At 37.7% G+C, this 13,548-nt stretch overlaps 1 protein-coding gene across 1 annotated transcript in view; it reads right to left on the reverse strand.

Annotated features, from left to right (window-relative positions):
* Positions 1–4,599: 4,599 nt before the first annotated feature.
* MEIKIN (meiotic kinetochore factor) overlaps positions 4,600–13,548 on the reverse strand; it is a 101,807-nt gene continuing 92,858 nt past the window's right edge. The window contains exon 16 of the mRNA XM_064595649.1: positions 4,600–5,211. Coding sequence (XP_064451719.1) covers positions 5,180–5,211 — 32 coding nt within the window. The 3' untranslated portion in view covers positions 4,600–5,179. The remainder of the gene's footprint in view (positions 5,212–13,548) is intronic.

Consider the following 13,548-nt stretch of genomic DNA (forward strand, 5'->3'; position numbering starts at 1 on the left):
GAGAGGAGATAGGAAGAGGGAAGATTGTTTTTTTTCTTTTTTCAAAATGGAAGATATTAGAGAATTTTGTATTCTAATGGAAACAATCAAAAGGAGATGATGGGACGCCTGGGTGGCTCAGTCAGTTAAGCATCCGACTCTTGATTTCAGCTCAGGTCATAATCTCAGAGTCGTGAGATCAAGCCCCACATGGGGCTCCATGCTCAGCGAGGAGTCTGCTTAAGATTCTTTCCCCTCCTTCTCTCTACCCCTCTGCTCCTCCCCCTGCTTGTGCTTTCTCTATCTAAAATAAATAATGAATAAATAAATAATTTTTTAAAATCTTAAAAAAAAGACAGAGATGGTGACATCAAGCACCCACTATGGTCTAGGGTGCTCAGAGCACAATAACAAATAAGACGGGTAGAGTCCTTGCCCGTAAGAAACCACCAACAAGTAAACAAAAAGCTATTACCCATTGTGATAAATGCTTTTAAGGAATCAAACTTTTACCTTCAGTATAAAATAAATTGGTTTGAAATCCTCACCTTGAATTCTGTAGAAGTATACAAAAGAAGGTCCTTTATATAATGACACACTTCTATGACAAACATTTTTTCAACAAATATTTTTCAAACACTTAATATATTTAATATGTGTCTGGCAACTTTGCTAGAACCTGGAAATACACTAATGAACAAGATGTGGTCCTTACACTTGAAGAGCTTACAGTCTAGGGGGGAAAAATAATTTGACAGGCAATTTTAGTTCACTAACAAATGCTATGAAGTGGCCAAGTACAGGATGCCATGGGTATACAAAGAAAGACAATTAGCCTTCTGGGGGGAATTAAGGAGAGTTTTCTGGGGAAGGAATGAATAGGGATTAAAAATAAAAATAGGAGAAGCTAAAGAAAAAAGGATGTGGGCAGAGGGGTTATGTTTCAGACAGATGGATGAGCACATGCAAGGCTGGAGGCATGATAAAATATAAATATTCAGTGACCTATAATATAATCTAGTGATAACATTGAATTAGATTAAGAAAACTATGTAAAATAAATTTAAAAGATCATACTTTATTCAGAACATGTTGGAGAGCTACTGAGAGATTTTTCAGCAGAAAACATGATCAGATGAACATTTTAGAAAGTTCCTTCTGGAGGCATTGTGGAAAATTAAGTACAGGGTACAAAAATAAAGGTTGAGAATCTAGTGGTAAGGCTGTTACACAAAACCATACAAGATAATACTGGCATGAATTCAGAGAAAAGCCATAGGAATGGAGGGGAGTAGAAAATGCTGAGGGCTATTTAGAATTCAGGACCAACAGGACTTCATGAATGACTGCCTGTGAGAAAATAAGAGAAAGGGAGGAGTCATGGATGATAGCCAAATTTCTGGCTCAACTTACATGGATGGATTAAGATATCTAACACTGAAACAGAAAATAGAAGAACTGCTTCAAGGGAGAAAATAACTCAGGTTGGGATATGCTGAATATGAGATACCATGAGAACCCATGGAACAATGACAAAACAAGCATTTGGCTATACCAATCTAGAAGTCTGGGCAGTCCTTGGTTGAGTTCACCAGTCAGGATGTTCTGTGTTACACATGACAGAAAATCCAAAATAAACTAGCATAGTTTTAAAAAGAAACTGATTAGCTATCAGAACGAAACCTAAAGTAGATGGAAAGTTCAGACACGGATGCATCCAGGGACTGCAACAATGATATCAAGAATCCAGTTTTTCTATCAAAGCTCTAATTTCTCTGTGTGAACTCCATTCCCAGGCCTCCATTTGTGGACACAAGTGGCTGCCAGCAGCTTTCCTTTCAGGTAAAATCCAAGAGAATAAAGAAGTCTGTATCCCAGTACTCCCAGGAAAAAAACTCTTGAGCTTTATACCTGTAGGATCATTTTAAGCCTTGGCCCCATTCCTGAACCAATCATTGTGCCAGAGTTGGGAGAGCTATGTTAATTTATTTAAACCATTAATGGCCCACCCCTGGAACTAAGGATGGGATCAATCCCACCTAAACCATATGGCTTGGAAATTCAAAACCCAATTAGGATGGAGGTACAGGGGAACTAAAAACACAATAATGAACAAGTGTAGTTCCTTCACTCAAGGACCTTACAGTCTAGGAAGAAAAAAAACAGAACTTGACTGGAAATTAACTATAATTATTATTATAATTATTATAATTAACATTATGATAGATACTATGATGTGGGCAAATACAGAATGCTGTGGGAATACAAGGAAAGACAACCAATCCTTTGGGGGACAGATGCAGAGACAATCACCACACATGTCCACTTACATATATCCATGGCAGTTACAAAGATTTGGGGCCAACTGCCCAGAGATGGTACTTGAAGTCAGAGATAGGTGAGATCACCCAGGGAGATGACGTAACATGAGAAGAAGCCCTAGAAGAGAACCCCAGAAAGCACCAAAATTTAAAGGCTGGACAGAGGAAAATGAGCCTTCAGAAGAAATGGAAGAGAAAGAGCTGGAGATTGGATGAAAGCCTGGAGAGTAACATTTCCAAGAGGTCATTCCTTACTGGAGGCTTTCAAGAATAGAGCACTAGTCTACAATATCATTAGCTGGGAGAGAGAGGTTGGGTAAGATGAGAACTGAAAAATACCCCTTAGATTAGCATCAAGGAGATTGCTGGTAACGTTGAGGGGAACAGTGTCAGTGGAGAACCAGAGCTGAAGCCAGACTGTGTGTGTGTTGGGAGCAGGTGGAGGAGGAGGAAGGGCTGAGGGGTGAGGGACTTGTGCAAAAGTAGACAGCACTCTTTTTAGGAAATCTGGGTGTAAAAGAGTGAAAAATGGGTACATAGAAGAACATATGGAGTCAAGGGAGGATTTAAGATATAAGATGGGTCAACATTTTAAACTACAGGTTAGAAAGCAACATTACATTAGAAGAGGTTGTAGATAACTTTTATCTGGAAAGTCTGAGTATTATACCCTTCCCATAAACACAACATGAGATGAAGAGACTATTCACAACTGAACAAACCATGATGAATTATACTTTGGAGAGGTGAAAAAACACTCCAGTTAAAAATTTTTAAATGGAAATGACATTACATCTGCCCTTTCATGCATTTTCAACTGGATTGTCTGGGTACTTAAGACTTGAGATTTTTTTTTTCATGAAGTATAATTTGAAAATTTTAAATGCTTATAAATTATTATCAGTTATATATTGAAATAAAGAGATCAAGTCCCATTGTTAACTGTTTTTAGATCACAGACAACTTTGAAAATGTGATTAAAAACTATGGACACCCTCTCTCCAGAAGAGAACTCTTTTTCTGATGCTCTTTAGGGTGGTTCACTGAAAGACCTCTGAGGCCTACCCACAGAAATAAAGTTAAGAGCACAACCTTCTTGTAGGATTTGCCAACAGAAATCCTCTTTGGACTTCTCATGCTTTCTAGACAACCATCAAGCTTATTCTACTTTCCTTCCTTTTAATCATAATAGAAGTCATACCCTCCACCCCTAAGCCTCTTGAATGCCAGTTGCAAATCCTTTTCCCCTCCCATTTTTCCCTATGCTCTAGATGATAAAACAAAAAAACTGGACTTAAATACTCTTGCCTTCAAATCCAGGCTCTGTCACTTTCCAAATCACGTCAGCCTGTTCTAAGTATTTACCTCTTTCTGATCTAGCTCTATTATCCTTATCAGCAATATGAAATAAGTGTTTATTTCCTCCAGCCCCACTAGGCCCAGACTAAGAATCAGGGTCATTCTTTCTCACAGGAGCTCACCACCTGATTAGAAACTATCAAGTAATTTGTCCTCTTGCTTCCCACTTAGATGATAAACTCCTTGAAAGTAGGGAATAGGCCTTCTATTTCATTTCTTCTTCCCCACATTGCTTGTCACATTTCTGCTTTTAAAACCATCCCAAGAGTTGCTGTGTTAGTTGACGACTGATTTAAAATTCAGATCTAAATTTGCTTTTAGCCTCCATCTTTAATGGTCTCTTCTACATTTCCTAACAACTTTCCTATATTTCACCTCCAGATGAAAATTTGAAATAGAAATCACAAATAGCTTCGTTAGTGGCTTATGACCTTGTCAAATCATTTATAAGAATATCTTCATGGAACTCCTCTTTCTTTTCTTTCTTTTTTCTTTTTTTTTTCATGAAACCAACTTTTATTATGTTATGTTAATCACCATACATTACATCATTAGTTTTTGACGTAGCATTCCATGATTCATTGTTTGCGTATAACACCCAGGGCTCCATTCAGTACATGCCCTCTTTAATACCTATCACCAGGCTAACCCATCCCCCCACCCCCCTCTTTAAAAACGAATGCTATATAGGTTACGTAACTTCAAATTAATTCACTGATTTTAGAATTTTCTTACTGAAGCAGCTTTGAAAATTTGACTCTTATTTTCTTTTATGTATAATAACATTAGTAAACCATAAGAGTTAAAATTTCACCAACAGTTATACAATTGTACTATGTTCACTGACAACAGGACTGCTGCTTTTTAGGAAGAGTAGTGTGGAGACACCACAACAAATAATATCACACATGCACAAACACACAAAATCTTACAGACAGTATTAGCTAAAGGCTTAAGGATGAGGTAATACATCAAAAACTTAGTGTATGATTGATTGTACGTATTATACATTCCCTGCTTCAGCAAACTAGAGTACAGAGTTTCTTTCAGTCAGGCCTGGAAGTAGGTCTCTCACTCATGTGGTTTCAATTAAGTTCTCTTAAAAATAGCTCGTAATATAAGCATTTTCATTTTTAGTGCTTCAACAACTTTACTACTTTTAATCCATACAGAGGACAAACTTTGGGAAAAAAAAAAACAAAGGCAGTTACATAGTAGCCTGGTACTTTGCTCTTTATAAAGAGCTGAAATCATCTGTTTAGTGTACAGTCTTTTAATATAAGCTATTTATTCTTATTTTACAATACAAATACATATATTTAAGAGGCGTACATAAGAATGTTTCTTTACTGATTAAAAGTAAACTATAAGAATCTCAGTAGAATTTCATCACCAGGATATATCACAAATAATTAGAGAATTTTGATTTTTGAATTATATATAATTTCAGGCAGACATTCTGCTTTATGGACTTTGACTTCATGTATATCTTCAAAGTGGTGAAAATTCAGCCATGGCTGCTACATTCTGCCATTTGTTTTTATTATAATATCTGGAGAAAAATATAAAACAATAGATTATTTCATATACATGACAAGAAGTGACCAATAATTATTAATAACCAATCCTTGGGGGCAAAAACTCTTGACATCCAGCCAATCTGGTTTCATCCTGTCAAGGCTTAGGAAATAAATCCAGAGGCCATTAAAAATAATTTAAAAAAGGAATAGCTGGTTCACTCCCTCCTGGACAGGCTGAGGATACCTCTTTGGAGACAGAAAATGACCTGCTCAATAACATTCCAATGGGAAGCCCAGCAAAGATGGCTGTCAGTAGCCATCACAAGGCCTCTAACTCCAGCTATGTAACCTGGAGGAGTTGATCCAGTTGTGCTTCTTATCCTCATCCACCATCCACGAAGAAGCCCTTCACGTTTTCCTACCCACCTTTCCTTTGTATTCTACTACTCCTTGCTGTAGCTAAACCCAGGTTCTTTCTAATACAGGATTCTGGGGACTTTCCCCTACATCTGGTACCAGGAGATCCCTAGTGGAGCCAGTTTTAACCTATTCCCACTGCCACTTTCATACTATGACATACATCACCCCCTGGCCTTTATCAATGATTCTCAAACTTCGTTGTACCTATACAGGCCACACTTCATACCAATTAGATTAGAATCTCTGGAAAAGGGAGTCAAATATCCAGGAAAGTATGATATACAGATAAGTTTGAACACCAGAGACCTCTATCTTCGCTGTTCAAACTGTGGTCCATGGACGAGTAATTTCACCATCATGTAGAAGTTCATTAGAAATGTAGGATCTTGGGTTCCATTCCAGATCTAACGAATCAAAATCTCCACTTTAACAAGATCTACAAGTAATTCCCCAGTATATTAAAATGTGTGAAGCACTGCCTGTTCTACCCTTTACTCCTCCCTATTGTTTTCTTTACTAACCTCAGACACTATCTGCTCATTTATTAAAGACTGAAAACTGGGCCACAGTAATCTACCCCATAGCAATTTGTAGTAACTTCCCAAGTGGGTAACCAGCCCACCCAACTACCTAGTCTCACCTACCCCTACCCAGGCTTCATACATTATCCAAGGACGGACAGCACCTAGAACACATCACTTCTGAAACTACAATACTGGAGACCTGGGAGTTATCTTCTAACTGTCCTTTTCTCTCACCACCCTGTACCAGTACCTAATCAGTCACTAAGCCCTGGCAATTATGCCAATACACATTTTTAGTTTAGACTGGTTCTCAAACCCCCGAAGTACTGAATCAGATCGCTGAACCAATGACCCGGGAATATGCATTATTAAATAATGCATATTACCATCAACTAACTTCATCTAACATATGACATCTAGATTCAATAAATATTTGCTGAATAAATGAACTAATCAACTGCAGAACTGTATCTATTTTGATGTCAAATCAACAGGTTTAAAAATCTCCATGATGTCAAATTAGTTTGATTTCTTTTTACCCAAGGAACGGACTGGCATCTCTATATTTGTACTAGATCGATGTGTCTGTGTCAAAGGCTACACAATTACCTGCTATATTCTTTACATGAGATGGCACAACCAAATTTATCATCAAATACAACAACCACCCAATATATTTTAGACTTTTGCAATTTAATAAAAACAAAGGAATAATTTCCAAAGGGAAAAAGAAAAACATAGTCTTGAGGAATTAACCTACTCTATAGAAACAAGTAATACTTATTGCATAAGAAGTGATTATTATATTTCAGATGCTTTATAGAGATTATCTCTAATCCTTGCAAAAACTCTCTGAACTAAGTTCTACTATTATGTCAATTTTACAGATAGGAGGCTAAAAGTCAGAGGATTTAAGGAATTTACTCATGTGACAGAGCTAGGTTTTGAACTTAGGGATGTCTTATTCTTTTTTTTTTACATTTTTAAAAATTTTATTATGTTATGTTAATCACCATACATCACATCATTAGTTTTTGATGTAGTGTTCCATGATTCATTGTTTGCGTATAACACCCAGTGCTCCATTCAGTACGTGCCCTCTTTAATACCCATCACAAGGCTAACCCATCCCCCCACCCCCTCCCAGAACCCTCAGTTTGTTTCTCAGACTCCATAGTCTCTCATGGTTCGTCTCCCCCTCCGATTTCCCTCCCTTCATTTTTCCCTTCCTACTATCATATTCTTAACTGATTTCTATTACCATCCATAGGATACCCAAGTCATTTTCCATCTCATTTGTCATATTTCTATGTGATACATCTACCTGCTCTTATTATCTAAAAACTCAAGCTTCTCACTAAAGATATATACATATCCAGTTAAAGGCTCTTATTGTACTATGTACTACAAGCTTGAGACATGAATTTATAACACAACATTTATCATGTCTTCTAAAGATCAAAATAAAAGAGAAATTGTAAAACCTTACTATAAGGATAGCTTCAAGTTTTGTCTGATTTTCCAAAAGGTATTGTTAGCTAGGAAGTCTTCCAAAGCAAGGTTAAAAGTATCCCCTCTTAGATTCCTGCAGTGCCTTGTTCCAGTTTTATCATGTTATAGAGAAGACTATGAGATCTGTTTCATCACTAGTCTGTAAGCCCTGGAGAGCTAAGGCTGTACTCCTATCCCCAGCTAATATTGCAGTGTGTAATACATGCTTGTTGGCCAAATTAAAGTAATAATGTATTAGATATCTACTGCTATAACTGTAAGAAGTGCACAGCAATGATTTTTCCAAGCCTCTTTTTGGCAAAACAAAACAAAACAAAACAAAAAAGACCTCTTTAAATAGAATACAGGAGTCCAATATATAAAACAAAGAGAAGCAAAACTGCTCTGTATGGAGGAGCTGAGAAACTCAGAGCCCTACTCTACTCCCTGCCCCCATGCCTTATTTGACAGCTACCCAGTCAAACTATTGCAAATCAAGAAAGCTAAGTTCTAATTCTGATTCTACCAGTAATTAGCTGTGTGAATTCAGACAAGTCACTTATTGATCTGGCTAGGTCATTTTTATTATATGTAAAATGAACAAAATAGACTAGATCATTAAATGGCTCTCAAATGTTAGTGCTTATTGGAATCACTTTGAGAGTTCTTCAAATTGCAGATCCCTGTGCCGTATCTCTAGAGAATATAATTTGCCAGGACTGCAGTATTTCTGGTGTAGGTGGTTAGAGGACCACACATTGAGAAACCTTGGACTTGATGTCTTCTCAGGCCTCTTTCATCAGGCTGTCACCATTCTCAAACTTCTACTTACCCACACCACCTCCTCTATCACATCTCTTTTGGACTCCTCTAGTGGTTCACTTTCACCACATTTTTTCTCTAATCAGCATTATTAATGAACAAGTATCATAATGAACAGGGGTCCTAGACCATCAAAAGTGAGCTTCATCCTACAGTACTGATTACATAACTGGCAAACTAGCTAAATATTAAATGCCAGGACTAAAAATAGGCTGTTACATGTTTAAAATAACGCGATCACTAGTTAGCTTAGGGCTTTGCTATTTTTACTAAAGGAAAGGCAGAGACAAGTGGCCAGAAGTTGAAGGGGGAATTACTTAAATGAAGAGGCTGCCAAATGAGGTGAGAACCTAGAAAGAAGCCAGGAGGTGGCATAATTGGTTCAACATACATCAAGGGGTCTCTCTGAATTAAACTAAAAATTTCAGTCTAAACACTCAGAAGAACTTCCGAGACACATCTAGTTTTGATTTGCTGCATACTTAAACCCAGAGCTGTGACATTACCTCATGTCATAAATTAATATGACCTGCCATAAAGATCAAATTAAGTTTTTCTATAACTTTTTATTGAAATATAGCATACACACAGAAAAGTATGTATATATGTACTGTAAAGCTTGATGGGTTTTCACAGACTTACCATACCCATGTAACCAGCATTCAGATAATGGAACAGAACACTACTAACACCCTAGAACTTCATCTCATAATGCTTTCTAGTTAATAGCCCCTTCCCAACTAGTACATCCACTATGGTGATTTTCATCATAGTTTAGTTTTGCCTAACTTTGTACTAAATATAAGTAATGTTAAATGTACTCTATTGTGTCTGACTCATGTGAGATTTATCAATACTGTTGTATGTAACTCCGCATTGTGGATTCTCACTGCTTATAGCACTCCAATGAATGAATGTGCCAGAGTTTATTAATCCATTCTACTGTTGATGGTCATTTGGATTATTTCCTGTTTGGGGCTATTATCCAAGTGCTGCTATGAACATTCTAGCAAACATCTTTTGATGAACATATGTACACATTACAGTTGGATATACTCTTGGAAGGGGAATTGCTGGGTCTCCATGGTCCAGGGAAATGGAATTGCTGGGTCTCTTTCCACCTCAGTGAAATTTCTAGGGGCCCAGTGATATGAGAGATATACCTCCTAAAGTAAAGAATAAGTTGTTGCATCAAGCTCCTCCTACAACCAAAAAGGAGGCACAATGCCTAGTGAGCCTTTTTAGATTTAGGAGTCAACATATGCCTCATTTGAGTGTACTATTCCAACCCATTTATTCAGTGCCTAAAGGCTACCAGTTTTGAGGGAGCCTCAGAATAAGAGAAGGTTCTACAACAGGTCCAGGCTACTATGCAAGATGCTCTGCCACTTGTACCATAATATCTAGCAGATCAAATGGTGCTTGAAGTGTCATTGGGAGATATACATGTTGTTTGGATCCTGTAGGTGAATCACAGCACAGGGCCTTAGGATTTTGGAGCAAATCTTTAGCATCTTCTGTGAATAACTATTCTTTTTGAGAAACAGTTTTTGGTTTGCTACTGGGCCTTTGTAGAGACTGAATATTTAACCATGGTACACCAAGTTACAATGAGACCTGAGCTGCCAACCATGAAGTATACATAGTCTGATGTATCAAGCCACAAAGTTGGCTGTGCAGAACAGCACTGCATTGTCAAATAGAAATGGTATATATGAAATTGAGCTAGAGCCCCAAAGGCACAAGTAAGTTAGATGAGGATGTGTTTCAAATGCCCATAGTCCATACTGCTGCTACATTATCTTCTCTCTCCCGGCCTGCACTTTTGGCATTATGGGGAGTTCTCCACAATCAGCTGATTGAGGGGAAAAAAAACCTCAGCCTTGGTTCACAGATGGTTCTACATGATATGCAGGCAACACCTGAAAGGGGCAGCTACAGGACCTACAGCTTCTTTCTGTGACATCCCTGAAGGAAACTGGTGAAGGTATATCCTCCCAGTGGGTAGAACTTCAAGAAAAACATCTCACCGTTTACTCTGTTGGAAGGAGAAGTGGCCAGATATGCGGTTATATACTGATTCACAGACTGTGGCCAATAGTTTGGCTGGATAGTTAGGGACATACATGACTGGAAAATTGATGACAAGAAGATAGGAGTGAAGAAGTATATGGACAGACCTCTCTGAATGGGCAAAAATACATGAAGGTATCTGCGTCCCCTGAAATACTCACCAAAGGGTGATCTCAGCAGACAAAGACTTTAATAATCAAGTACATAAGATGACCCATTCTGTGGATAACAGTTAGCCTCTTTCTCCAGCCACTTCTGCCATTACCCAGTAAGCTAACAAACGAAGTGACCATGGTGGCAGGGATGGTGGTTATGCATGGGCTCAGCAACTCACTAAAGTCAACCTGGCTATAGCCCCTGATGAGTATTCAATTTGTTAGCAGCAGAGACCAACACCGAATCCCCACTATGGCACCATTTCCTGGAGTGATCAGCCAGCTACCAGGTGGCAGGATGATTACCTTGAACAAGTTCCATCATGGAAGGGACAGCATTTTATTCTTACTGGAATAGACACTTATTCTGGATATGGATTTGCCTGTCTTGCATGCAGTGCTTCTACCAAAACAACCATCCAAGGACTTAGAAAATACTTTATCCACTATCATGGTATCCCACATAGAATTTCTTCTGATCAAAGAACTCACTTCACAGCAAAAGAAGGTGGCAAAAGGCCCAAGCTCATGGAATTCACTGGTCTTTCCATATTCCCCACCATCTGAAGCACCTGACTTGACAGAATAGTGGAATGGTCTTTTGAAGACTCAGTTAAAGCACCCTTTAGGCAGCAATACCTTGCGCTGAGACAAGGTTCCTCAGAATGTTGTATATGCTCTGAATCAGCATTCAGTATATGGTGCTATTTCTCCCACAGCCAGGATTCACAGGTCCAGGAATCAAGAAATGGAGATGGAAATGAGATCACTCAATATTATCCCTAATAATCTACTAGGAAAATTTTTTGCTTCCTGTTCCCATGACAGGCCATGCTCTGCTAGCCTAGAGGTCTTAGTTCCAAAGGGAGGGATGTTTCCACCAAGAGACACAGCAATGATTCCAATGAACTTGAAGCTAAGATTGCGACCTGGCTGCTTTGGGCTCCTCAGAGAGCAAAAAAGGGAATTACTATGCGGGCCAGGGTGACTGATCCTAACCACTCAAGAGAAATTTCCTCTGCAATGGAGGCAAGGAAGAGTATGTCTAGAATACAGGATATTCCTTAGGGCATCTTTTAGTATTATTATGCCCTGAGATTAAGGTCAATGGAAAAGTACAACAACCCAGTCCAAGCAGGACTAATGGCCTAGACCTTACTGAAATGAGGTTGATATTATCCCACTAGCTTAAGAACTATGACCAGCTGAGATGCTTGCTGAGGGAAGAGGAAATATGAAAGGGAGGAAGGTAGTTATAAATACCAGTTATGTCCACCTAACTAGTTTAAGCAACTATCTTTGTTTTCTTCCCTCTCTTATTCCTATATCAACCAACATAAAATGTATTAATAGTTAACTCTATATCATAACAGGATATCAAGAAGAGGAGTAAACATCATCCAAGGATTTTGCATCCTCTTCTGGGGAAGGAATTAGCACATTTTGGGTTGTATGTAGGACAGCTGCATTATGTTAGGCAGAAGTATAACTTTGTTACTTTCTCTATTTACATATTAATTATGGTTTAAGGACATGTGTATGAGTACATTGTTGACATGAAATAGGCTGTGATGGTTAGTTGTATGTGTCACCTTGGTTAGGCTATATTAACCAATTAAATCAAATACTAATTTTGGTGTTGATGTGAAGGTAAGGTTGTAGATAAGGTTAACATCTATAATAATAGACTTTAAGTAAAGAGATTATCCTTGATAATGTAGGTAGACCTCATCCAATCAGTTAAAAGGCCTTAAGAACAAAACTGAGGTTTCTCAGAGAAAAAAGAAATTCCTCCTAAAGACTGCATGAACTCCTGCTCAAGAGTTTCCAGCCTGCCCTACAGTTTTCAGCCAGACTCTACAGCTGCCTAAGTCAATTCCTTGAAATAATTCTCTGTATATGTATATGTTATGTATAAGTATATGCATATGTGTGTACATATATATCCTACTGGTTCTGTTTTGGGCAAACCCTGATATGGCATCTACTATTCCCTACTACCATGCTCATGTCATCAGAGATAGAGATAGAAAAAAGTCTATTATGTGGTCACTGTCTTTGAAAACTTGCTAACCTGAAGAATATGAAAAGTCAGCATTGTGAATTATGTGAGGTAGTAATATATTAGTAAGTGTCAAATGAGTAGCACTGAATTAAGTATTTAAGGAACTTAGGAAAAAAGAGAAAAAATCTCTGTGGACTTAGGGAGTGCTCAGCGTAGACTGGTGTCAGAAATGGGGACAAGGATCAAAAGTAGACAGTTTAGTTGGATTGAAGTTGTACATAATCTATTAAATTTCAACTGCTTCACTGCCTGCTTACTAATAAAAGATTCCCAGGCTCCAATGACTAATCAGACATTCTGTCTGATATACAGTCAGGAGAACAGAAAAACCTAAACTTGGAGTTTAAAAGCCTTGAAAGATGGAATTCCTCTCTACTACCAGCAGTACAACCTTGAACAAATTGCATACTACTTTAAGCCCCAGATTCTTCACATATAAAATGAGGATTATAAAGTCATAGTGAGAAATAAATGAGATATAATAAGATATTTGGCTCAATGCCTTTCACAGAGGAAGTGCTCAACCAACAATAAGTGAATGCAAAAATATATGAAAAATATTTTAACAAAGAATGCTACTAAAAGTGAAACCCAACACTAAATTTCAAGTAGTTGTAAGAAAAAGTATCCTAGATAAATACATTTAGATCAATGGCATAAGCTAATTTTTCAAAAGATTAAATATCTGACATTCAAAAAAATATTTTACTCAGGTTCGAAAACCTAACCAAACTTTTTGTAATTCTATTGTTTTCACTTTGTACAAAACTCCTAGAATACAATTTGTAAGTGGACTTCCTGTGTGCATAAGGAATTTAC

The sequence above is a fragment of the Mirounga angustirostris genome, unplaced genomic scaffold, assembly GCF_029215605.1.
Source record: "Mirounga angustirostris isolate CCGP_5_RB_7025 unplaced genomic scaffold, mMirAng1.0.hap1 SCAF_7, whole genome shotgun sequence".
Taxonomy (NCBI): domain Eukaryota; kingdom Metazoa; phylum Chordata; class Mammalia; order Carnivora; family Phocidae; genus Mirounga; species Mirounga angustirostris.